Here is a 23611-nt window from a genome sequence, read left to right as displayed (position 1 = left end):
ACGCAGGGGAGATAAAAAGAGGAAAGTCCATTCGGCATCCTGGATAAACGAAGAAAATGGCATGCAGATTGCACGATCGAAAAAGGCCACAGAAATCCCAATCTGAACAAATTCAGCGCCCTCGCTCGAGGTCCTCCTCGGGGTGACTCGCTCCTCCGAACCAGCGGCTGAAGCCACGATTGCTTTTGGCCTGTCTGGCAGGTTCTGGCCTGGTCGGAGCCCGACTATCATTGTGCGAGCGCCGCGATCGCGATCTTCTATGCTCTCGGTACTCCGGCGGTGAATTGTTGGCCACCCCACTCTCCTGTTTGTCCCATTCCTCTGGAAGACTGTGGTCGACCGTATCAACCGTATCGACCGCATCGAGAGGATCGGTGGTCAACTGATCATGATCACTGTGTCGCCTGCGCCGGTCTTTAGATTGCCTCCTGATCACCTTATGGCCCTTTTCACGCAGATGCTTCTCGAGTATGACTGCATTCCGAGTGTTGCACTTGTAAATTGCATCTGCAATGTCGCCAACGAAAGGCACCAGGCCGATGACGAAGTCGATCAAGACATTCATCAACATCATCATGCGCAAGCGTGATGGAAGGCCACCGTCGATTTCATCGCAATTTCTCACAACCATCATGGCAAGTCCTGCATCAGCTGCGTCACCAATGCTGTAAGAGGGAGTCGTTAGCTTTCGTAAACAAAGGAGCAGAGCGTGGTTGGACATACAATGGAACGAGGCCGATGACACTACCCCAACCAAACCGAATCCCACAGAGATTGAATAGAGCATAATCTAATCGGTAGGCTCGGCGCTTGACTTGTGTGAGTATCTTGGTATCCTTTTCTGATAAACCCGGAGGAATGGCTTTGCGACGCTTCTGGGTTTTTTTCCCCATGGCGCGCCCGAGCCGTGACGCCGGAATTTCTTCGAAATAGGGATCCTAGGGACGATGTCTGCGATCAGTTCCATATGATTCAATGCAAATAGTATAGTATCCCACTCACCTCTGTTCCAAAGTGGTTTCTGGCGGATTCTGCCAGAACCCTTTTCCCAACAAGGGACCATAGTGCGCCTGACATGTTGGATAGACTCAAATATGGTGGTACTCAGGTCGAGTGATTCTGTGTAATAGTATGATTCACAGGAGTATCGAGAGAAATTGTGCGCGATAATGCTTAAGATAAACTATTGATCGCCCCAGGGGCCAAAAATAGAAAACAAGCCTTAGCTTTTGCTTGGTCTGCAGCTTGCGGAAGCTGTTTCGAGTAGCGCCGGGGATCGTTTGGATAAAACCACAGAGAACGAGTCAGGGTTGGAAGGGGGAATAAAAACAGACGCTCCACAGGTAGAAAGAAAAGACAAAAAAAGAAAGGGCGGGAAGCCACTGGAGGATGAGAGAGATCAATCAAACCACAATCCTGGACGGGCAATCCGCCAACAACGTCACCGCGCGCAGATCTCTTGTTGCGTACGAAGTACCAATGCACCGCCACAGCCATGAGTGTGGCGGGGCTGAGAGATCAACATCACGCGCCACATATAGTCAGCTGATACCGACCCAACTCGCGCCCGGACCTGCCCAGCTGTCCGACTGCCCAGTTGTTTGACTCCCAATCTCAGATCGCCCCCCCCAACACTGCACATACGAACCTTACTATCTCTCAACTTTCCTATTCGACCGACGCTAAGCCACTTCATCACCTGTAGAAGCTGCTCTGCGTTGCGATCTGTCGCGCCTGTAGCTTCTCCAAGCACCTGGTTTCGGTTGGTTGTCCGTGCTGAAATGCTAAGCTCCGTTTCCCAACATGACCGAAACAAAGATGCAATTAGAAGACTGTGAGCTACTCAAGTTGAAGCTCTCTTAAAAGTGAAGATCGGAAGTACTGACTGAGGCCTGTGGGCTACAACAGGGCTGGATGACTTGTGCGTCCGCTTCATCATTAACCTCCCGCGCGAGGAACTCGAGTCTGTGGAACGAATCTGCTTTCAGGTAGAAGAGGCACAATGGTTCTACGAGGATTTTATTCGCCCACTCGATCCGGCACTGCCATCACTCACTCTTAAGACATTTGCCATGCGCATATTTCAACACTGTCCTTTGATGTCGCAATGGTCCACTTATCATCACCAAGCAGCCTTCTCGGAGTTCCTTGCCTACAAGACACGCGTTCCTGTTCGAGGTGCGATTCTACTGAATGAGGATATGGATGAGGTGATTTTGGTCAAGGGCTGGAAGAAAGGTGCCAACTGGAGTTTCCCGCGAGGCAAGATCAACAAGGGCGAGAAGGACCTGGACTGTGCTATTCGTGAGGTCTACGAGGAAACTGGGTTTGATGTTCGTGAGGCCAATCTGGTCAAGGATGAGGATTCGGTGAAATACATTGAGATCACGATGCGTGAACAACATATGCGACTCTACGTCTTCCCTGGTGTTCCCCAGGACACATACTTTGAGCCGCGGACCCGCAAGGAAATCAGCAAGATCGAGTGGTACAAGCTGACAGAGCTTCCGACCTTGAAAAAGAACAAGCAGCATGACGAGGGACTTGCAGTGGCAAACGCAAACAAGTTCTACATGGTTGCTCCATTCCTACACCCGCTAAAGAAGTGGATAGCGCAGCAGAAGAAGATCAGTTCAAGGGCCCAAGTTATTGCGAAACACCCCTCTCAAATTGAGGGATACTCCTCGATGGATGAGAATGCACCTTATTACTCCAATGGCAACGTCCACCTGCCACGAACTACTGAGCTGCCCATCCCAAGCGATCTTCCTGAAGTGAACTTGAGACAAGATGCCTCATCTCATATCAAGCAACTGTTACATATTGGTGGCCCTACAGCTTCTAGTTACATGCAGCCTCCTGGTCCTGCTCAGCCTCCTGTTGACCAGAACAAGTCAAACGCACTGCTGGCGCTCTTGAGGCAAGGATCTCAAGATAACTTCCCTCAAAACCAACCTGTTCCCCAACCGAATGCTCCCCACCATTCTCTGCCACCTATTGAGCAACCACTTCAGCGACCACCCAACTTCTTCCCTGGCTTTCCTCCACAACAACAAGTCTTGCCATCACACCCCCCATCACACCCCGGTCATCCATTTGCTGAGGCTCGGATCAATCCTCACCAACAGCCTCTATTTCCACCGGTGGGACGACCTGAGTTGCCTGGCGCACCTGCGGTGCAATACCAACAGGGGCCCGCATCGAATTATCCAACTCGATCCCCTATGACATCCGCCACCACCCCTCCCAGACACGCTATTGCACCATTCCAACAGACTGGCGATCCTCTGATGTCTCGATCAGCCCAGCCAGCTCCAGGCCAGGGCGTAGCAGCTCCACATGCGAGCAAGCTACCTCCTCCGAAGCTCACTAGTCATTCACTTTCGCTTTTGAACTTCTTCAAGGATGATTCTTCCAAGACACCGGTTGGATCTCACGCAACGCCAGCGTCTGTCGCTCCTGGACTAGCCCCACCACAAATTCCTCAGCAAACCCGCAAGACATCTCATCATCAGGATAGTCTGTTAGATCTCTTCAAGGGTCCCAAGCCCGTTGCTTCTTCTCACCCCGTTGAACTGTCAGGCCAGCCTGTACCACAAGTTCAGTCCCCGTATGAAAAGCACATCATCCAGCGGGCACATCAGCACCCGGTACATGATCTCCAACGTGGAGATGCGGGTCTCAAGGGCCAGTCGGGTCCCGGGCGAACATCTGCTACTGTGTCAGGCCCCTTGAACATGCCCAAATTCGAAGCAGTTGGGAAGAACGCCCCCAAGAAGACGGCCAATGGACCGAGTCGCAAGAACCAGGGAAATCGTCGAGAGCAACCGCAACCGCAACAGCTCTCCTCACCCATCACAATTCTTCCTCGTCCCCAATCGGCCAAGCGCGATGTACCTATGTCCGCATCACACAAACAGGCTGCCCGAGGCCCCTCTCCACCCCAGCCTCCCCAACCAGCTCAAATTGGGGCTCCCGCGCCAGTCAAGCCTTTCCAACCCCAAATTCTTCGGCGCTCCGAAAAGACAGACTACGACCAATTGATGGCCGCCGCTCCGCAGAAAGAGGACAACGGGGACCGAAAACCAAGCCTACCTGGTCTCCAAACGGATACGGCCGAACTTTCTCCCCAGTCCAGTTTCGACCGCCGACCAAGTCAAAACGCTTCGCAGAAGGAGGCACTCTTATCGCTTTTTGGAAAACCTGCAACTTCCCCAACCCCTCCATCCACGACACAACTGGACTCACGAGCGGTGAACCAACATCTGCCCCATGCTTCTGGTCTGGTCAGCCCTCTTTCATCCCTTCATCTCAATCCTAGCAGCGTCGATTCTATTTCACGACACGGTACTCCTTCTGAGGGTGATACGGGCGCAAACACTGTTTCGTCACCGAGCAACAAGGCGTTCTTGCTCGGATATCTTCAGGGAGTTGCCAAAGGCAACAAATAAACTTTGACACCCAATCGGCTTTGTATGATAAGTAGGCCGTGATTCGGCTATGATGATAGCCAATGATAATTGAAACTCACATGATTTGCACAAGCTTTCACATGAATAATCCAAAAAAAAGTAGTTTGGTTTATAGATCAATGCCTAGTGAATAGGAATCACCTCAATCAACGTATCAAAGGATTCATTCTCATCGAGGCTAAACGTGAACCACAGATAGACTCATTGTAGGTGCAAATATCATAATCTTCATTTGACAGCCAGTTATTTGAAATTGTGATTGATGTCGGTTTGATACGCCGTTGATCTGGTTGGCGGCTCCCTACACCGCCTTGAGATTCTGTTGGAGCTTTCCCCGACGGCGCTCCGGTGCGTCATGTAGAAGTGAGCACCTTTCTCCGCTCACCTTCAATCATGATGCGCCCTCGTGTTTCGGCCTGCGGCCGCGATATCGTGCGCAACAGACTCTTCACTACAACATCAGCCCAGTCTGAGCAGTGTCAAAATGCGTCCCTCGTTCCTCAAACCGGATATGCCCGCCTCACGAACCGCGGCCTCATTTCGATCACTGGAGTCGACAGCGTGACCTTCCTACAAGGCTTGATCACACAAAATATGCTGGTCGCAAATGACCCTAGCAAAAGCATCCGACGCACAGGCTCGTACACAGCTTTTCTCAACTCCCAAGGGCGCATATTGAACGACGCATTTATCTACCCGGTCCCCAACACTGAAGGCAATGAAATTGACCGAGAATGGTTGGTGGAGGTGGACAAAAATGAGGTTCCAACGCTATTGAAGCATCTGAAAAAACACAAGCTCCGAGCTAAGCTGAAGCTCCGAGCTCTCGAGGACGGCGAACGAACCGTGTGGTCGTCGTGGAAGAATCACGCCGAGCCTCAGTGGGCTGCATACAACCTTGAATCCGAGTCAGCATCGCCATTCGCACCTTCTTCAAACGTTGCCGGATGCATTGATCTACGCGCCCCGGGCTTCGGGTCTCGGATCGTGACTCCGGGCTCGGAGCCGCTCCGAACCTATCTTCCCGACGAAACGCAGGTCTCTGGGGACGAGGTCGGATTAGATGCCTACACTATTCGCCGGATACTCCATGGTGTCCCCGAAGGACAGTCAGAGATTCTCAGAGAGTCATCACTCCCCATGGAATATAACATGGATATGGGCCGGGCTATCGATTTCCGCAAGGGCTGTTATGTTGGCCAGGAGCTGACGATTCGCACACACCATACCGGTGTGGTGCGCAAGCGTATCCTCCCGGTCCAACTATACACGGGCGATATGCCCACGGGAGATAGTCCGATTTACGATCCCTCCACTGAACTTTCTCTGCCTCCCGCCGGCACTAATATTAACAAAGTTGGCGGCCGCCGGGGCCGCAGCGCCGGAAAGTTTCTCAGTGGTGTTGGGAATATTGGCCTGGCGCTGTGTCGTCTTGAAATGATGACTGATATCGCCTTGACTGGAGAAGGGACACAATTCACACCTGGAAGCGAATTCAAGGTCTCTTGGGTGGCTGAGACAGAACAGCCCGCTGAAGTCAAATTGCAAGCGTTTGTTCCCCCTTGGACGAGAGAGTTCATTATTGGAAGCATTCGCAAGTCAACACCCCCAGCAGTCGATATTAGTGAGCGGGCACGCGAATTTATGGAGCAGCTTGAGGAAGAGGAGGAAGCAGTTCAACGACAGGATTAGATCTAGTTCTAGCCCTCGCCTTCTAGCTTGTATGGCACTATGTAAAACATGACACCCCGTAGCGATAATATGTACATAAAAAAGCAATCATCTCCATCACCTGGGCATCTCCATTCATAGCTGTAGAAGAAGTAACACGATAAGAGTTTTATCAACATAGCCACTTGTCGGCTGGGGTATCTTTAATCAATATATAAAACACGATGCTATTTAGATCCATTCGCATCTGCTACCTCGTCTTCTTTGGCGAGTTCATCTTCAAGAGCTTTTCGTTCTTTTTCGCGCTGCGCATTCTTCAGGCGCATCATCACAGTCTCTTGGAAGCTAGGCATTCCTTTACCAGACGTCGCTGCAGACGCGAAAGAGCCAAAAGAGGGCGTCTTGTCAGATTTCGAAGCTCCCAAGGTGACGCCAGGAAAGCTGAAAGAAGGCTTTATCGGCCGTTCGGATGACTTGCTATCTTGTGTGGCAGACGGTGCAGAATTCTGTTGTTCAAGGGGAGTATCTTCTTTGGGTGGAACAACTTCGGCAGCCTTTCGGCCGCTGGCGCCGCGTATAAGATCCGGAGGAGTACCAGATGCCCATTCGACAGAGTCGATATGAGCCCAATCCCCATCTGGGACACCAGCTTGGCGAAGCTTCTTCTCGCTGTCCAAGACGGCTGCGTGCGCGCCCACAATGGATTCAAAAACAACCGCGCCGGTTGCAAGTGTAACTTTCTCACGTTTCCCTTCAACACGCTTCCTCTTATCCTTGAGCATAAAAGTTCCCTCCACTTTTCCAAATGACCCAAAAAGCGCTTTCAACCGGTCCGAGTCGAGATCAAGCGCTTCTCGCTCCCACCGCACCTTGACTGTGCGATCGAGTTCAGGAACATTGGCGCCACCATCCTGGGACCGATCAACGCGCTGGGAACCACGGTCCGCGACCTTGCGAGCCTCTTCCTCCTCCGCTTGAGCCTTCTGCTCTTCCTCCTCAAGCTCACGCTTCAATTTATCCCCCGCCTCACGACGACGTCGTCGCCCATCCTCCGCAATTCGCTCAATTTCCCGTTGTAATTTGACCTCAGCGTCATCATCAGCAGAAGCCCATGACCTCTTCATGCCCCTTTGACCTGCAGCAGCAGCAGCGCCAGCCCGTTCAGCAGCTTCAAGATCCTCGCGCATCTTGCGCTTCGCCGCGCCCATTTGCTCACGCTCGCGCTGCTTACGCAATCGTGCTTCGCGCGCATTATCATAAAGTTGCCGGATCGACGCATCTGAGAGAACATCGTTGGCGATCTGAAGCAGGTGGAACTTCTCGATGTCTGCAGGTGTTGGGTTTGCGATTTTATCGGGGTGGTATTTCAGTGCTGTTTTACGGTATCCGCGGCGGATCTCGGAATCTGTTGCGGATGGCGAGAGATCTAGCAAGGCGTAGAAATCCTGGTTGGACGCAGCGTGCGCCTTGAGGTCGTCTGTAGACATCTTGGCGGATTTATGTGATGAATCGGAGCTTGGAAAGGCTTGAATTGGACTGGGTGACTTGATTGAATTTTTACGGTGGGCTATAGATGCCCAAGGCGCAGTTGTCTCCACTGGCGCATTTAGAGTTGATATGAGTTTCTTTCTCTTACTTGGAACAATATTTTAGAGAAATTGAACTTCTGGTTTGCTCAAACTGTTCAAAAAGCTAATTAATCTCTAGGTATATGAGTAGGCTCTATTTGGTTGTTATTAGGTCGTCTGTGGCTGGGTTGGATCTAGTAACTCCAAAATGCACGCGTTGGGCTTGAACTATATAACCAAGTTCTGTGAAAATAATGGAACATCCATGGTTAAAAATTTCAAACAAAGTCCATGCCCACCTGCCCAGGCATGATGGCATCTTCACATTCCAAAATTCCCACTTGAACCTGAACATGATTCGATCAGTGTTATACCAAATGAAAATCTCCAAGTAGTACTAGTAGTAACTCATTAGTATTGAAGCCCGGCTCGGCACGTGCTCTCCTGCTATAGTCGCTGCCCAGGTGTACATCTGGCAGGTCCCGAGTCTCCCCAAGTTCTAAATCGTGGGCGTGGACTTCAACTAGACGGATGGCTCCATCAACAGGCCCCCGGGCGATGAATCGGACTTTTCTACCAGACCGAGCTCACTTGGCATTGGCACTTGCCATTGTCAAGGACAAGCCTCCAGAAACCGAACTGAAAGGTCAGTGACCCGATTGCCAGTACTTCACCTTACAGCAGACTTACAAGCCCCCCCACAACAGATTACATCTCCCGGATCAGAAAGTTCATCAAATCCCAAAAGGAATTGAATATGTCTTGCCCAGAAAAGTTCTTTGACAGTGTCAACTTCTGGAAATCCGCTTACGAGAAGTCGGAGGCCGAGCACGCTAAGTTGCTCAACGCCATGTACGACTTGGAACAGCGCAACTTGAGTCTTCTTGCCAAAACAAAACTGACCACCTCTGGCGACAATACGGCCATTCCATTTTCAACCAAACGCAAAGCGTCCGGCGCGCTTGAGCCTGTCGTTCCATCCAGGATCAACAGCAAACGAGCGCGGTCCAACTTCCCCAAGAACCCTTCACAAAAGAGCACCGGTGGCGAACAAGAGAATGCAGAGTCTACACATGATGAGAAACGAAGTAAGATCGCATCTCGAATCAGACTTCTATACCTGCTAATTTTCATCAGCGACTTCATTTATGCGGCAAATCTGTAACATGCAGCGGGCCCTGCAAAAAAGACGAAATGAAAAGAACATTGCAACCAACGCCGTGATACTGTGCAAAGAAGCAGAACACTCTTTTCTTGACCTCATACAACTCGAAGTCAATTTGAAATGCCAACATATTCCAGAGAACTCCGTCACTACAGAGAGAAAAAGCACCAGTGTTGTTTTTGAAGGTGTGGAACTTGCTTTTCATCTTGCATACCGAGCGCTCCACAAAAATTCCAACACAGGCGATACACCTGGGCAGGGCAAAGGTCAAATCATTTACTATATCGTGTGTCTTTTTGAGTCGATCACGATTGGTCTTACTCAGTATTGCACGGCCATATCCAAGCCCAGAATTGAAATCGAAAAGCCCGACCAGCTTCCAAAGTCAGCTCCTACTCAAGCCAGAAGATCCAAGACAGAGAAAAGAGTCCGGACAATCACCAATCCTCATGTTCCAGCAAAAGGAGAAGATAAAGTTCCTCAAGAATTGACCGAGCTCCTATGCAGAATTGCGATGTCACTGGATCTGACCAAAGAAGATGACCAGAAAGTCATGGAGGGATTTCTCTTCATCGTCCTCGGCCGAGTCGGTAAGATGTTGGCTCTTTTCGTCTTTAAAGACCTTCAGTTACCATACGAAGTTTGTCCAGAAATGAAACCACCCGAAGGACTCGCCTCAATGCACCAGGAAGGTATATCACCGGATATTGGGAAATACGAAGCGAGCTATCTTGTCAAATTGCTCAAGGGCTTATTCCTCAACGAGGCATCCTCCACACCCGAGTACTCGGCCACAAAAGCACAGTTTGTCCGGGAGGTGAAGATTAAACTCCAGAAGACTCTTCTACAAGCAATATTTGGGATGGATGAGCCGCTATTCCAGGATGGCTTGAAACGTCCAGCCACGCCGCCACCCCAAGATTGCGATAGCAATGGAGGTGAAAATATCTCTTTTTCAGAATGGTTTACACAGGAGCTATGGTCTTTAGTGGGATGGGATATGCTGAACAGCATTGTGGAACATCATTGATTGTTGGGCTACTTGATGTGACTAGGTATTTTACCGAAAGTCTTGATTGCTTGAGACGAGGTGCGTGGAAATGGTGTGTCATTATTTACGCTTATACCCCATGATGAATATAAGATAAGCCTATAGCTAGACCGATGATCGTAGTTATCACTCTCTTATTTAAGATCGAGAATGCGTACCGCGTTATCTCCAAGTACTGCGGCAACTGAAGCCAGGTCTTCCTTGAATGTCTCATCGATAGCCGTATAGTTGGTAGTGACACTTAGCCACTTCGCATTTTCGTCCCCGAGGGGAGGAAAGAATGGATGATCAGTTCCTAGCGATTAAATCTGTCAGAAGCTGCAACTTGAAGCGAAGACGCCCATTTCACAAACTCACCAAAAAGCAAACGATCGGTACTGCCAGCCGCGATAGCTGCTTGAAGTCCAGCTTTGCCATAAACGACAGCATCAAGATAAATATTCGTTTTGAGAATCTCCCAGATACTCCTCTGGGGCCCAGGAACGTCTCCACCATTCTCTTCGAATTTCCGCTCATGCGCAATACAGCTCTCAATCCTTCCAGCCAGAAATGGGAGCGTTCCACCCGAATGAGCCAACAAGATCCGCAACCGGGGATAGCGATCAAAAACCCTGCTCAGCAGCATTCGAGTCACAGCGATGGTCGTCTCAAGTGGGAAGCCCAGGGCGAGTGGGAGGACATGGCCGTAACGGGCCGTGATCTCGGGTCCTCCAAATGCTTCATCGGGAAGACCGTAGTGTGGGTGCAGGAACAAAACTTGCTGAGACTCTTCCAGTGCCGCCCAGACCGGATCAAGATTCGCATCGTCGAGACCAGAGCCTAATCCCGATGTCCCCATAATGACACCTCGGATATGCTCCAGACTCGAGATTCGGTGAATTTCCTCAACGATGATATCCGCAGTCGGCGCGCTCAAAGGCAAAGCGCCAAACGCAAAGAGCGTTCTTTTTTGCCGAAGTGGAATGGCATTATCTGGATCAGCGGCGCGATTGACATTCGCACAAGCAGAGTTGAGATCATCGTTGATGAGGCGGGCCCATGTCTGCGCCTCGTCCGGAGACAGGAAATCCAGCCATGGATTTGCGAGGGAGATCACGCTGCAGTCGATGTCGTGCTTTTTCATGAAATCCAGTTTCACGTTGATATCTGAGTAGGATGAGTCCACAGGTCGACCGCGCTGGTCGATGGGGATTGCGGGGTCATCGTCGGATGAGAGGATTATCAACCGGGGCGTCCCATTGTCGCTGGGGTCATGAATGTATGGCACGGTCTTGCGATCGCGAAGCATCGCCATGTACGAAGGAGGGTAGACATGGGTGTGGATATCTACAACGAAAGGTCGTGCCATAGTGATGAAAATCAAACTGAATAGAAATGGTAGGAGTATGGGGGAGAGGGAAAGGATTGTTATGGATGGTTGGGCTGCGGCCATAGATAAGACGTGCAGAAGCATGCGGGGAAGGGGGTTATGGTTGCATTTCTGGTAATTAGGCTGGGCGAGAGCTGCTCCTTATCATGAAATGAAGCATGGAAGAAATTTTGTTAAGTTTAATTTCATTTGCCTTTTCTTCAGGGTAGAAGTATACAACTCTTCAACACAGAACTAAGAATATTGTGATCATGCTGCCAATCTAGACAGTCCTGTACAAAATTGAATTGAAGCACTTCTTAAAGTAAGTAAATGCGGCATTGAAATGACAGAATAGAACAAATCATCCGAAGGAATATCTCTATCCACCTAACATAACAGTTGTCTCATCATGGCATCGGTATCATGCGGCATTGCTTCGCAGAGCGGAGGAAGCATTGACCCCTTCAGCTTCATGTTAGCACGATCACGATCTAGAGCATCATAATACTTCAAGCTCACATCAATGATTCTCCAAATTTAGGAGAGAGCGGAACCACCCAGAGTGATGGGCTGCTTGTTGGTGAAGTTGGGGATGTCTGCAAAGATCTTGGGGGTCTCGGGGTCTTGCAGAGCAGACTTGATATCCTCCTCACTCTTCCATTCCAGGTTGGCGGCAATCAGGAACTTGGAAGGAGAGCCATCGAGGGCAGTGGTGTACTTGATAATCTTCCAGCTGATGAGGCCGTACTTCTTCCAGATTGACTCCACCAGAGGCATGTGAGTCTGCAGGTAGTAGGTCTCATCAAAGGTGATGTCATCATCATTGGGGTACATGACCGAAGCGTGGTAAGGCATGGTGGGCGAAGGATTGAGGATTTGAAATTGAAGAGAGAAAATAGGAGAAAACTTGAAATGGATTGAAGTCGAGAGGAAGAAAAGAAGGAAGAAGGAGTACAGAATAAAGAGGGGCATGTCCCGCCAACGAGCCGAGGATCCGCGGGAGCTTATGCTTATTAATGGCGCGTGGTAGTGGGGCTGTATATTATAATCACCCCGTTTACTTGTTTCATTCTGACCAACCTTGGAAGACTACAAGATGTAGCCTAGTACCGGTGCTCCTTTTGATGATGACCGAGAGCCGATCTGTTCGCCTGTCAGATGGATACGGTATTTCAGGGTCCATTGCGTTTCCCATGCGGGGAGCCGCAGGGTCCACAAGAAAAGGGGCCAGAGAAGAGCCTGGTCAACTCATAAACGATCTGCCAATCGACTTACCCAAGTCATAGGAGGCCCCGGAAGGCAGACTTGCCCGGGTGCTTCACAACACAAATCCTCATCCATTCCGATTCCCACATGCGAGCCTTTGTTCATAATGGCTCCTGTCAGCCTGCAGCCAAGCAGGCGAAGCTCTCGTGTTGATTCTCGCCATGATCTACAAAATATTTCTCCATGATATTGCCTTCAAAAGATCAACCCCCAACTCAACCGATCGGGACGTTGATGGTTTCTCCTGGAGATGTACACGCCTCGAACATCCGCTCATGGAGGGTTGCGAGCACTTGTGGTTGGGTCACAGGAGTCGAAAGCTCTACGCAACGTGCTCCAATTTTTCAACGCATGCAGATACTTCGGTCGAATCCGATTATCCAACCATGGCACACAGAGATCATGTCAGCGTGATGGAGATTGACTCGCCACCCGGGCAAGATAACGCTTACAATCTGCATCGCTTAGAGATCGCAGGCGGCTTCGAAGGGGAGCTAGATCTTCACAGACTAGATGCACGCCGCATCGGAGATCGGATTCGTTTTTGGATGATTAACCACAAGCCATATGTCGATACAGACACGGGAGAAGTCATAGATGAGAAAAAGAACTATAACGTGGAAGTGTTTGATTTAGACGAGGATGCTGGCGCTCTTGTGCCCGTCAAAACGATATCAAGCGAGTTATTGGACTCCCCAAACAACCTAGCCGTGGACCCCGCCGGAAATGAGATTCTCGTGATCAACGATCACGTCACAAAAGTTGGACCCTTTCGAGGCGGAAAAGAGGTAGTGGGCGATGCGAATCTAGCAGAATGCCAAACAGATTCGGGTGAATGCCGCCTGGTTACTAGCAAGGGTTTGGGATACGCAAATGGCATCGCAATCGATAGCCAGGAACACATATACGTTACCGGCGTCTCCGGGGTAGTTCTTGTATATCAGATGGAGATTGGGGAACTCAAACTCTTGAATTCATTCAGAAATTCACTGGGAATCGATCGAATTTCCGTCAATGCAGAGGATAACATCGTGATTACTGCATTCCCAGACTCGCTAGAGCTGATGAAAACGTCAACGAACCCGCCGGATCCAGTGCCTGGGGCAACCCTGCTTTTAGCAAAAAGAGAAACTATTAATGCAGGGCAACCGGAAGAGTAGGGATATCAAGCCTATTTTTTGATCACGGACGAAGATGGCGAGCTCATGCCCTCCACTACAATCGCGGTGCATGATGTCAAGATGGATCGCATGTTTCTGACCGGAATATTCTCGCGTGGCATCAATATCTGCAAGAAACGAGCAATCAAATAAATAGCGCTTCACCTGGGCAGCAAAAAAAAATCACGGCAACTGGATGGCCGTATGTGCCACGCAACTACAGTGACGTACATTAAGCAAGACGGAGTAAAATTCCAGATGACCTTGAAGATCTTGAAAAAAAAAAAGGAAATAATGCTACTTTTTTGAATTCGATCCATCAAATTGAAATCACAACATTGGAAATCACAAAACAAGATTCATATTCCCGGGCTCTTGCCGCCGAAAACATCCTACCCCAAGGGCTGTGACTCCATTCTGGTATTAACTAACCAGCCTGATAGATAGCAGGACCCGCAATGACATGAGGATTGATCAGACTCAGATTGAATGGCGTCAAATATGGATCATGGTCGGTGATGGCAATGAACATAGTACCGTTAATCGCGGGGTCGCCCTGGTAGGTCTCCAGATTGGGTTGGTGAGTGTAGCCGCGAGATCCATGCCCAATACGCAGCGGCGTGTAGGTCACATTGAGCTGAGATACCCAGACAACATACTTGGGTCTAGTTGCCTGTGATGTGGTGATATAGCTGTTATTGGGGCCAATTTCCGAACCCGGGCTATCCCATTGCAATATAACTTGACGACCAGGGAAAGAGAGAGCTGGATAACTCTCTGGTGCATATCTGCATTTCCAGTTGCGGCGATACAAGTGACGACGGGAAATGCTGCTGACCGTGCTGTTCGAATTATTTGAACTTAAATTCAAAATGGCAGGTTGGTCGATTATCCTGAGCTCTGGAAAGTTCTGCCAACCCAAGCGGGTCTGGTTAGAAGGGCATGAACTTATATATGGTGCCAGCAGTGTCCATGCCCATGACTGGGGGATACCGGTCTCGAAACATTCGGGCATGGGGAAGAGCCCTAGGAACTGGCGAAAGATCAATTGCTGCCGCGCTTCGGTTGTGACTGATTGCGTCAATAGCGTGGCTGCCTCTCGGGAATCCAGATGGGCCAGAAATCCATAAACCCCAGCTTCACCAAAGCGAGTGATTTCTTGACAGAGATCGAGAAACTCTGTTACATTGCGGTAGGGATAATGGTAGGTGCATTGTTGTGGAGCATGGGCACCGAGAATATTGCTCAGCATTGTTGCATGTCCAACCTCTTGCTGCGCCATGAAGGCAATTAGATCCCGATCTGTGGAGGACAGACCAGCGGATTTGAAGTCTTCTACCGAAAAGCGTTGCAGTCCATCCTGGAAAAGATCAAGCTCAATCCATTCCTGATACAACGCAAGTGCCTGTTGCTTTGTATCAATACAAGTTCTGCATTTCATGTCCACCGATAGGATGAATACGTACAAGAGATTCATAGTCGAAGTCACTCTTGGCATTGTACACTGGAATGGATCCATTTGTCCCGACCCCTCCCGCAGGAATATAAGGGCCGGGCTCGGCATTGTAAAGTTTTCCATCGCTAGGGTAAGTAGTAGCTGCTGGGAGGACTTCCTCGCCAGAAATGCCCTTTCCAACTGAGGTGGCAGTCAGAGCACCGGTGGTTGATGGAGTTTCACTGAATGGAGTGTGCGGCTGGGAGCTAGGATGTGATCGCATCGAAGGCCCGGTAATCAAAGCCTCGGATACCGAATCCAAATCCGTAGTTGTATGATGCGACTTCTTGTGGGGTGATGCAAATGTGAAAGGGAGTGAGCCCAGTACTAGTTGTAGGCTCAGTAGTAGAAGCAAAAGACCCGGCATTTTAGCTGCACATAAACAATGATATACTATTCCAGCCCTGGAGTGTATCCCGCGGTGATAAAATCTTCAAGTTCAAGTTGCTGCGACTCGGAACACTCGATTGCAAAGGTGAGTGCTGCAGATGAGTGGTTCACCAGACGGAACTGGAGGCATGCGAGGATATATATACACCAACAAGCAATCACATTGGCACCTTACTATTAATTTGTGGCATATAATTGACGTAACTGACAAGACTACCGGATAGTCACCTGGGCAGGCTAAGCCGGATGTTTTAACCTCAAGTATAGACCAGTCATGGATCGGTACCACCAAGCCGGAGTTGTAGACTTGACTCTGATATAGCTAAAAATGTAGCAATATAGTATTCAAATCAAAGTTAGTCTTATATTATTCAAGATTCTTGACCAGTCTATGATTCTCAAGATGAGAATGTTTCAGGAGTGATCGTCCTGTGATAATCGCTGTGCCCAATGACCAGGATGATACCTCATCGTATGAGGGGCTATATTTTTCATAGCTCTGACAGCAGCACTTGGGTTTGATTGGATAGCGAAACCAGGCACCATGGATATAGTAAGTTACCCCTCATAATTAAGCTCCAATTTTCAAAGTTAGTGGTCCCACATGGGAGTGACCGGAGATATCGGAGCTCCTAGGAGGTCACAGTCTGCTTGACTCTTTTTGCATGATAGAAGCAATATTGAACAATTGAGCCTTTGGGAATAGGATTTACGGTAAGTGAGCTGATACATGATGTCTGGAAATCTAGACTTTGAACTTCTTTTGTCAAAGTCTTGTGGAACGACGGATGATCTCGGTAATGACGTCGACCTGCGTACGCGGTTCCGCCCAGGCAACTGTTGGTGATGGAAATAAAGCCCGATCCCGGATACTTCGGATCACGGACCAGGAACGTAGGGTGGGGAATTCTGGATGTATTCAATTATAAACATTCCGCAGTTGCCTCCTATCCTGATGTCAGACGTACCTGATATTATTAGGGAGGTCTTGTTAATTTAGGACCGAAAGTAGCCTGGCAATATCATTATTCACTTGCTCGACCTCCTCTGATATTCTCCTTCTTGGTAGCTCTGAATCTTGGTCGGTGTTTCGTGAAGTACGGAAGACTGTCCAGGTGGCCATGGCAGATACTGACAATGATCTTTGCACTGCTTGGAGAATTAACATTCTGAAAATGAATTATTTGATGGGCTAGAATCGACAGATCGGCAAGAACCCCGAAGTCAAAACAGTAGCCCATCGGGTAATCTGTTGGTCCAAGTTTATTTATTTGCATTGGACACCTGGGTACCTATGGGGTCAGATCGGCGATGCGCCGACCTCGGGATCCGGTGGGGGAAAGCGTTCGCGGGGAAGCCTAACACATGCACTGATAGGAAGTGCACATCTTCTCCAGGACTTCTAATTCGTAATCCATCCCTTGTATTCTCCTGCAAATACATCACTTGCAAAATGTCCAATCTTCTTGCTTCCAATCTGTACTCAGTCCAGGACCGCGTGGTCGTCATTACCGGTGGAGGTAGTGGTAAGACATAACCTCCAAATACTTCAAGAATGAAGATGGATGCTAATTCGATTCTGTTCTTGAACAGGTCTCGGCCGGACCATGGCCCGCGCTCTAGCGGTCAATGGTGCCGCGAAGGTGTTTGTCCTTGGACGTCGTGTCAATGCCCTGGAGGAGACAGCCGCTCAATCTACTCCCGGCGTGGTCATCCCTGTTCAGTGCGATGTGACCTCTAAAGAGTCTCTCGAAGCCGCATACAAGGCTGTCTCTGAGCAGACCACCCACGTTGACATTCTGTTTGCCAATGGTGGAGTTCTAGGACCATTGATGCGACCGTCCCAGAAACCAGATGGGACCCCTCCTTCTCTGACCGAGCTACGCGAGGAATTGTTTAGTAAACCAATGGAGGCATTCACCGATGTGTTGAATGTCAATGTCACTGGATCTTATTACACCGTGCTGGCGTTTTTGCCATTGCTGGAAGCAGCAAACAAGCGGCGGCCGGCACCTCAAGCGGGGGTGTTGACCCCTCCAACTGCACAGGTCGTCATTACGAGCTCGATCGCAGGATTTATTCGCAAAGTGCCTTTCAGTTTTGCATACAACGCGTCTAAATCTGCCACCACCCATCTGGTCAAGATGCTCGCTACTACTCTTGCTGATTATGATATTCGGGTGAACGGCATCGCACCTGGTCTCTACCAGTCCGACATGGCCAACCATATTTTCGAAGATAAGGGCATCGAAGGCAGCGGAGTTCACGAAGGCTCGTTCCCGCGAGAAATGATCCCTATAAGACGCAGTGGAGGCGAGGAAGACTTTGCTGGTCTAATTATCTGGATGGCGAGTGCCTCAGGTGGTTACTTGAATGGCGCCATCATGCTCACCGATGGTGGTCGGGTTAGCGTAGTCCCCAACACTTACTAGGGACCTCTGACTGCCCTGCATCAGTCAGAGTTGAGTTTACATGATTTACTGCCGCTGTTTAAAGGTTATTATCTAGTATAGATATTCTTGATAAATAAATGAATAAATGTGCTGCACTGTTTAAAAAGACTAAGTCCGCAATCGACATGAAGTCTCACCGACATTTGGTGTCTCATCGAGAATGGACTGCAAGGATTCTGGCGAAAAATACCGCGAGATTACTGATCAGTATGTCTCTGTCAGTCGCTGGACTAGATATTCGCCCGCAGTGACGTCTGTGTACTTCTTCGCAACATGGATATCTTCACCGTATGTTCCCGGTAGGGCTTTGATGACCTTGTCGTTGTTGGGGTTGCAGAAGTACGCAATGCTATAACGCGAAGGGTACGTATCGACCAAACTATCATCACTCTTTCCGCCCTCGGGCTTGGGTGGTTGTATTACTCGATGGCGGGTACTCTTGATGGTATCGTTTGACCAGCGCGCGAGTAGGTCGCCGGCATTGATCACGATTGTATCAGCAATTGGAGTGGCGTCAACAAACGATCCCCTAGGACTTCGCACTTGCAAGCCCCCATGTCGATCTTGGAAAAGCAGTGTAACTGAGCCATAATCACTATGTTCACCGGCGCGAACTTGCTCGGGGTTCCTCTTAAAGACATCCTTGTGGACTGGGGGATAATGCAAAAGGCGAAGATTATTATCACCACCACTTACAAATTCGTCGAAAAAGTGCTCGGGAAGGTTCATGCCAAGGGCGATGGAGCTCATGACCTGCTTGTGTAGATGTTTGCACATCTCAAAAAACCCAAGCATCGTTTCCTTGAACTTCTTGCCTTCCTCATCGAGATGGTCGGGCCAGCGGTTCGGCAAACCATCTACGCCCTCCCGGCCAATTTCCATAGTCTCTTTAATGTCAGGTACAGACTTCCGGCGATTATTTATGTCGTCTGTTTCATCAAGAGGAGCGAGCTTCTCTCTCCCAATAGCAACGTATCCACGATTTGATTGTGGGGTTGTCCATCCTAAACCGTTTTTCTGATCCTGGGGGCGATCGAAGAATCGAGCAGAAGAAGCGAACACTTGAGACACGACCGATGGTGGTATTCCGTGATTCTTCAAGTAGAGAAATCCCGAGGTCTTGAACGCCTCGGTGATAGATAGGGCGACGGCATGCTTGTCTGACGGGGTTCCCCAAAAAAAGGGACCAAAGTCTATCAGCTAGAGGCGTCTTGAGTAAGCTCTTTCATTATCCTAGCATCTCAGCTCCACCGAAGATCAATCTCAAGGGTGGATTTACGGGAATCACCAAATCATCCTTGTTCACGCCCATAGATGCAGGGTGCATCTCTTGAGAGGTGTTGGTCATGATACCGAATACGTCGACGATGGGGGGCCGGGTTCGTTGAGGAGATGATTGGAGAGGGGAAATGGACGAGTCAGTGAGAGGGGATGAACCTTGGAAGATAAGAAGACTACTTGCAACTAGATATGCACAGAGGACCTTCACCTTGTGTGATTGATTGCTGGTCCCGTGCTGAGGCCTCTTGGCCGCTGATAAGCTGCGCGCGGAGGCAAATGTGCCACCGCTTCCCCGCCCATGGGACTGCATGGGCGATGCAGATGATCTTCTACCTGTGCTCGGTCTGCCTGAATGGGCTCTCGGGATATTCTATTCATGGAAAACTTTATCCGTATGAATCAAAGGGCCGGGGTTGCATCGTCAAACTGACTGGTCTGCCCAGAGACTGTGTTGGACCAGGCTCAGTAGTAGCTATTCTGGTTAGCAATACGTAAGACCAGACAATTCACAGATGGAAAATTAAGGAATTAAGTTGTTCTATTTTTTTCATTGGAGAAAAGGTGTTTAGAGGCAGAGGCTCAAGAAATGATTCAGAAATTGAGAGATCCATTGATTCATCAATATTAATACCGTAGGGTGACTGTATAGTGCCCTCTTAACTCCGGTTAAACGCCGATCCGCCGATCCTCGACTTTTGCTCTCCGGCCAGCTCACCCTGATCTACAATCTTCAATCTTCAATCTTTAATTCTTCCCCACTCCCAACTTCACCATCATGGACACACCCAGGAATCGAAGGCAGCGCCGTGCTGCAGCGGCAACATCTTCACCATCATCAACAACGCCAGTCTCCGATATCGATATCCCTCTTGCTCATCCACCACGCGATAACCCACCCCAGAAAGCCAGCGAGCGAACACTATATGATATCATCGCAGAGCGCCAAAATGAGCTCCAGACACAGGCAGACAAGGCAAACAAGGCGAGAGGAATGCCGGGAATACCGATCGGACAAGAATTACCGCCCATGGGGAAGGGAACGCGGTTCGTAACTGTCGACGCGTCTGGGAACATTGTCGATGCGGACGGCAACATTGTCAACGATGAGCTGGTGGGTGGAGGCTCACAGAAATCTGAAGCTGGTCGCAGAGTCCAATCGCCTATTAATAGCGACGCAAATGATGAGGATAGCGACGTCGATGAACCCCTCCCGCCCTTCATCGACACCGTCCTCCTTTCGATGCCCCTCACAACACTCCACGGCACACTCTCCTACCTAGCCGCATACCAATATGCCGAATCAACGGATGCTGTTCGCACGATGAAGGATTCCGTCATGTTTACCTTTCCCCTCTTGACACTCCTGGTGCATCTTGTCCACGGCCACATCTTTTCCTTCCGACTACGGAGCACGTCCAATCTTCTGGCCGAAAGTGCGCAGCCCATCTCGCTCATCCCTATGACTCGAGACAAATTCACATTCTCCTTCTTACGACGATTAATATTTCCACCCTCTATTCGCACACTCGTCTTTCTACCAATCGCTATCATGCTTGGTGTCCATCTGATTACCGTCACGAATGGAGAACCCTATTACGCTGTTATGAAAAAGGCACCTGCATATGGAACGGTCTGGATTTGGTTTGTTCTGGAATTGTCTTTCGGCCCAGCGGTACTGGGTGCACTGGGTCCCTTAATTTGGGGCGTTTGGTGGAAAGGATATGGGATTGTTTGATTTGTTCGCACTCGGTGACGGAGCATGACCCTGGCCAATTTTGTACATTGCATTGCCTTGGTTTCGGAAATTTCTCTCCCTGTAATACCTCAAAGCACATAAGGTTTCAATATTTCTTCCGGCGCGTGTGGTCGCAGCACCTCCACGATCTCCTGCCATACCTTCTTCTGAGTGGCTTTTCCCTGTACGCTTGTACACGATTCCCCCATGCTATATCCCTGATTAGCAAAGATAATCGATAACCTTCTTGGTGTTGAACATACTCGAGGAATATATCAGAGTTCCATAGCTTTCCATGACACTCAGGACCCAGAATTGCACCGCTAACATAACTCCTTGCCCCCTGTTCGGCTGTACGGAAGAAGATAGATTGGAGTATGAGCATTGGAACCTGCAAGATGGTAGAGAAATCGCGACCTATGGTTGTTTTGCAAGGTCCAGGGCAAACCGCATTGATGATAATGCCAGGATCACCTGGGTCGCATTCAATTGACCTTGTCCCTTGTACCAGTCCCTCCAAAATGTACATTTGAAACAGTTTCGCAATTTGGTATTGTCGTTGTACACCAAAGAATTTGGCTTGGTTGACCTGGTTCAAGATTGCGTCGTTGCTTTGAGAGAAACAATCGATCTTAGCGGAACGAGAAGCAATGCTTGCCACTATTTCGAGGTGGGCCGGAGTTTTGGCTATCATGGCCGATTTCCGAAGTTGTGGAATAATCAAAATTGCCAGCAGCGCCGTAGATAGAACCATGACCTGAACTGTCATCTCGTAACCTTCCGGGCTGAGGCGAAATGATGGCGATACGACGCCTGCGTTTAAAATGGCAATGTCGATTCTCTCTTCTCTGGAGATGGCCACAGCGAATCGTTTAACAGAATCAAATGTGCTCATGTCAAGCTCATATAGATGAATGTTGTCCTTGCTATATCCGGTCTGCTGGCATATCTTAGAACGAGCCTCTTCGCCTTTCCAGAGAGTCCGAACGCCGAATATAAGACGAGAAGCACCCAGTGCAGCGAATTTGAGTGAGGCTTCAAATCCAAGTCCAGCATTGGCTCCGGTAATGAGAACTGTCTTTCCAGCAAAAGACTCGGTGGGATTTGCTGGAGGATGGCGTCTGGACCACCATACCATCGCTGCTTCCCCGTCGGGTGGTGTTGAGGCCATTGCTAACTTCTCTGAATAGCAAGAAATATTTTGCCAGACGAATGAATTCTGAAAAGTCACTTGAAGCCATCGGTGGAAATGCCTTTTATAGGGTTGACTTGGCAAGTCCGAGAAATGTTCCGAAGTCACACTAAACACATGTTCATCAAAATTTACTCTTAGACAGAGTTCTTTAGCCTATCGAGAATAGATCTTAGAGAATCGCAGTGTCCCCTGGGCTGGTATAGTGGAGGTTGCTCATTGGCCTCTTCTTCCAACATGGTGGATAACATTCGAGCTGCTTTGCCCTGGGTCAGCACCACTCCCGTAGGCTGAAAGATATTATCAACAAGGCCAAATCTTGATTCAATCTTTCCTAGCATGTCTTCGCTTATTTGTACGAGAATCTTTACTTGGATATCAAGTCGAGCCTCCAATTTGAAGCCTCCGAGGTTCATACCGGGGAACAATTGGGGTATCGGATGTTGTATTCCCAGAAGAATTGGGAGACAATCCAGTACGCAAGATAAAATCGTTCGATAGATTCGTACCAAGCCAATGTAACATGAAAGCAGCACAAACATGGTCGGTGTATCACACGTCAATTCAAACGGCGCAGAGTTGGCGTGTGGCTGAAAATGATTCAATATGTCAATCAAAGACGTGGAATGGTCTAGCATGCGCCCGATCATGATATTTTGACTAGTCACAGGGTTCAAGTCCGATGAATCAAGTGCCTCGGGGCATTTATCGGCAGTAATGCAAGACTTGACATTCTCGAGGTCGCCAATAACAGCGGCTTGAAGATCACCTAGTTTTCTCAGGCAATCGCCCTGCGTCTCGGAAGGTGGAGTTACAGGCACAGTACCAGGCACCGCGGCTAAAGCAAGGTTTTGGCCAAAGTTTTGGGGCCAGAAGTGGCTGAAATCGTCCAAATTGGTGGGAGAAATGAGTTGCGGCAAGGCCGAGTCCGACTCGGAGATATTGATTTCAGGGGGAGAGGCCAACGGAAGCAGGCTTACATCTAGCGTAGAAATCACGGAAGGGAGCTCTTCATACCCATTGAAGGGTCCATTGAAGGATTGAATATCGGGGTCATCCGCACCACTCAACTGTTGAGGGCGACCGGATCTGAGAGCAGGGCTTGTGAGGCATTCGGCGTTGATCTTTTCGCACCGGCGGCACTGCACTGCATGGCCACGCTCGCAGCGGAGCTTGTGTCGCCTGCACCGGTCGCATGCCGACCGACGGTTTCCCATATTTTCGGTGACCATGGTTTCATGTGATAATAATCATTACTTTGATGATGGGAGATGTAGTTGTTTGATTCGGAACGTTTATGGGGAGAAATGTGGAGTTCGGAGACAAGTGGAGCCTCCTCGGGGCTTCATCGGACACGCAAG

The 23611-nt window shown here is 49.5% G+C and overlaps 14 protein-coding genes across 14 annotated transcripts; 6 read left to right on the top strand and 8 right to left on the bottom strand.

Moving 5' to 3' along the window:
* Positions 1 to 112: 112 nt before the first annotated feature.
* Positions 113 to 1077, bottom strand: N7533_003059 (DUF4112 domain-containing protein; the record flags this gene model as incomplete). The annotated part of the gene is made up of 3 exons (XM_057099709.1): positions 113 to 665; positions 724 to 938; positions 1003 to 1077. The coding sequence occupies 3 exons, from the start codon at positions 1075 to 1077 to the stop codon at positions 113 to 115; spliced, it is 843 nt and encodes a 280-aa protein (XP_056964845.1).
* A 726-nt stretch (positions 1078 to 1803) lies between these two features.
* N7533_003058 (decapping enzyme complex catalytic subunit DCP2) lies at positions 1804 to 4451 on the top strand (the record flags this gene model as incomplete). Its single annotated transcript, XM_057099708.1, has 2 exons — positions 1804 to 1834; positions 1909 to 4451. The coding sequence occupies 2 exons, from the start codon at positions 1804 to 1806 to the stop codon at positions 4449 to 4451; spliced, it is 2574 nt and encodes an 857-aa protein (XP_056964844.1).
* A 414-nt stretch (positions 4452 to 4865) lies between these two features.
* On the top strand, positions 4866 to 6164 carry N7533_003057 (YgfZ/GcvT domain-containing protein; the record flags this gene model as incomplete). The annotated part of the gene is made up of 1 exon (XM_057099707.1): positions 4866 to 6164. The coding sequence occupies one exon, from the start codon at positions 4866 to 4868 to the stop codon at positions 6162 to 6164; it is 1299 nt and encodes a 432-aa protein (XP_056964843.1).
* A 206-nt stretch (positions 6165 to 6370) lies between these two features.
* On the bottom strand, positions 6371 to 7630 carry N7533_003056 (putative cell cycle control protein (Cwf23); the record flags this gene model as incomplete). Its single annotated transcript, XM_057099706.1, has 1 exon — positions 6371 to 7630. One exon carries the CDS (start codon positions 7628 to 7630, stop codon positions 6371 to 6373), a length of 1260 nt encoding a protein of 419 aa, XP_056964842.1.
* A 639-nt stretch (positions 7631 to 8269) lies between these two features.
* Positions 8270 to 9906, top strand: N7533_003055 (uncharacterized protein; the record flags this gene model as incomplete). Its single annotated transcript, XM_057099705.1, has 3 exons — positions 8270 to 8357; positions 8419 to 8799; positions 8849 to 9906. 3 exons carry the CDS (start codon positions 8270 to 8272, stop codon positions 9904 to 9906), a joined length of 1527 nt encoding a protein of 508 aa, XP_056964841.1.
* A 155-nt stretch (positions 9907 to 10061) lies between these two features.
* N7533_003054 (amidohydrolase family protein) lies at positions 10062 to 11275 on the bottom strand (the record flags this gene model as incomplete). Its single annotated transcript, XM_057099704.1, has 2 exons — positions 10062 to 10222; positions 10285 to 11275. The coding sequence occupies 2 exons, from the start codon at positions 11273 to 11275 to the stop codon at positions 10062 to 10064; spliced, it is 1152 nt and encodes a 383-aa protein (XP_056964840.1).
* A 540-nt stretch (positions 11276 to 11815) lies between these two features.
* On the bottom strand, positions 11816 to 12133 carry N7533_003053 (uncharacterized protein; the record flags this gene model as incomplete). Its single annotated transcript, XM_057099703.1, has 1 exon — positions 11816 to 12133. The coding sequence occupies one exon, from the start codon at positions 12131 to 12133 to the stop codon at positions 11816 to 11818; it is 318 nt and encodes a 105-aa protein (XP_056964839.1).
* Positions 12134 to 12705: 572 nt separating this feature from the next.
* N7533_003052 (uncharacterized protein) lies at positions 12706 to 13704 on the top strand (the record flags this gene model as incomplete). The annotated part of the gene is made up of 1 exon (XM_057099702.1): positions 12706 to 13704. The coding sequence occupies one exon, from the start codon at positions 12706 to 12708 to the stop codon at positions 13702 to 13704; it is 999 nt and encodes a 332-aa protein (XP_056964838.1).
* Positions 13705 to 14131: 427 nt separating this feature from the next.
* N7533_003051 (ferritin-like domain-containing protein) lies at positions 14132 to 15566 on the bottom strand (the record flags this gene model as incomplete). Its single annotated transcript, XM_057099701.1, has 2 exons — positions 14132 to 15109; positions 15171 to 15566. 2 exons carry the CDS (start codon positions 15564 to 15566, stop codon positions 14132 to 14134), a joined length of 1374 nt encoding a protein of 457 aa, XP_056964837.1.
* A 1476-nt stretch (positions 15567 to 17042) lies between these two features.
* Positions 17043 to 18021, top strand: N7533_003050 (SDR family NAD(P)-dependent oxidoreductase; the record flags this gene model as incomplete). The annotated part of the gene is made up of 2 exons (XM_057099700.1): positions 17043 to 17115; positions 17183 to 18021. 2 exons carry the CDS (start codon positions 17043 to 17045, stop codon positions 18019 to 18021), a joined length of 912 nt encoding a protein of 303 aa, XP_056964836.1.
* A 225-nt stretch (positions 18022 to 18246) lies between these two features.
* On the bottom strand, positions 18247 to 19390 carry N7533_003049 (isopenicillin N synthase family dioxygenase; the record flags this gene model as incomplete). The annotated part of the gene is made up of 2 exons (XM_057099699.1): positions 18247 to 19242; positions 19322 to 19390. 2 exons carry the CDS (start codon positions 19388 to 19390, stop codon positions 18247 to 18249), a joined length of 1065 nt encoding a protein of 354 aa, XP_056964835.1.
* A 708-nt stretch (positions 19391 to 20098) lies between these two features.
* N7533_003048 (uncharacterized protein) lies at positions 20099 to 21058 on the top strand (the record flags this gene model as incomplete). The annotated part of the gene is made up of 1 exon (XM_057099698.1): positions 20099 to 21058. One exon carries the CDS (start codon positions 20099 to 20101, stop codon positions 21056 to 21058), a length of 960 nt encoding a protein of 319 aa, XP_056964834.1.
* An 89-nt stretch (positions 21059 to 21147) lies between these two features.
* On the bottom strand, positions 21148 to 22229 carry N7533_003047 (uncharacterized protein; the record flags this gene model as incomplete). Its single annotated transcript, XM_057099697.1, has 2 exons — positions 21148 to 21268; positions 21322 to 22229. The coding sequence occupies 2 exons, from the start codon at positions 22227 to 22229 to the stop codon at positions 21148 to 21150; spliced, it is 1029 nt and encodes a 342-aa protein (XP_056964833.1).
* A 158-nt stretch (positions 22230 to 22387) lies between these two features.
* N7533_003046 (Zn(II)2Cys6 transcription factor domain-containing protein) lies at positions 22388 to 23467 on the bottom strand (the record flags this gene model as incomplete). The annotated part of the gene is made up of 1 exon (XM_057099696.1): positions 22388 to 23467. The coding sequence occupies one exon, from the start codon at positions 23465 to 23467 to the stop codon at positions 22388 to 22390; it is 1080 nt and encodes a 359-aa protein (XP_056964832.1).
* Positions 23468 to 23611: the final 144 nt, after the last annotated feature.

This window comes from Penicillium manginii (genome assembly GCF_028828005.1).
Source record: "Penicillium manginii strain IBT 31320 chromosome Unknown utg000002l:1.0-5564898.0:1.0-5567710.0, whole genome shotgun sequence".
Lineage (NCBI taxonomy): Eukaryota > Fungi > Ascomycota > Eurotiomycetes > Eurotiales > Aspergillaceae > Penicillium > Penicillium manginii.
This window is presented reverse-complemented; position numbering and strand designations above follow the sequence as displayed.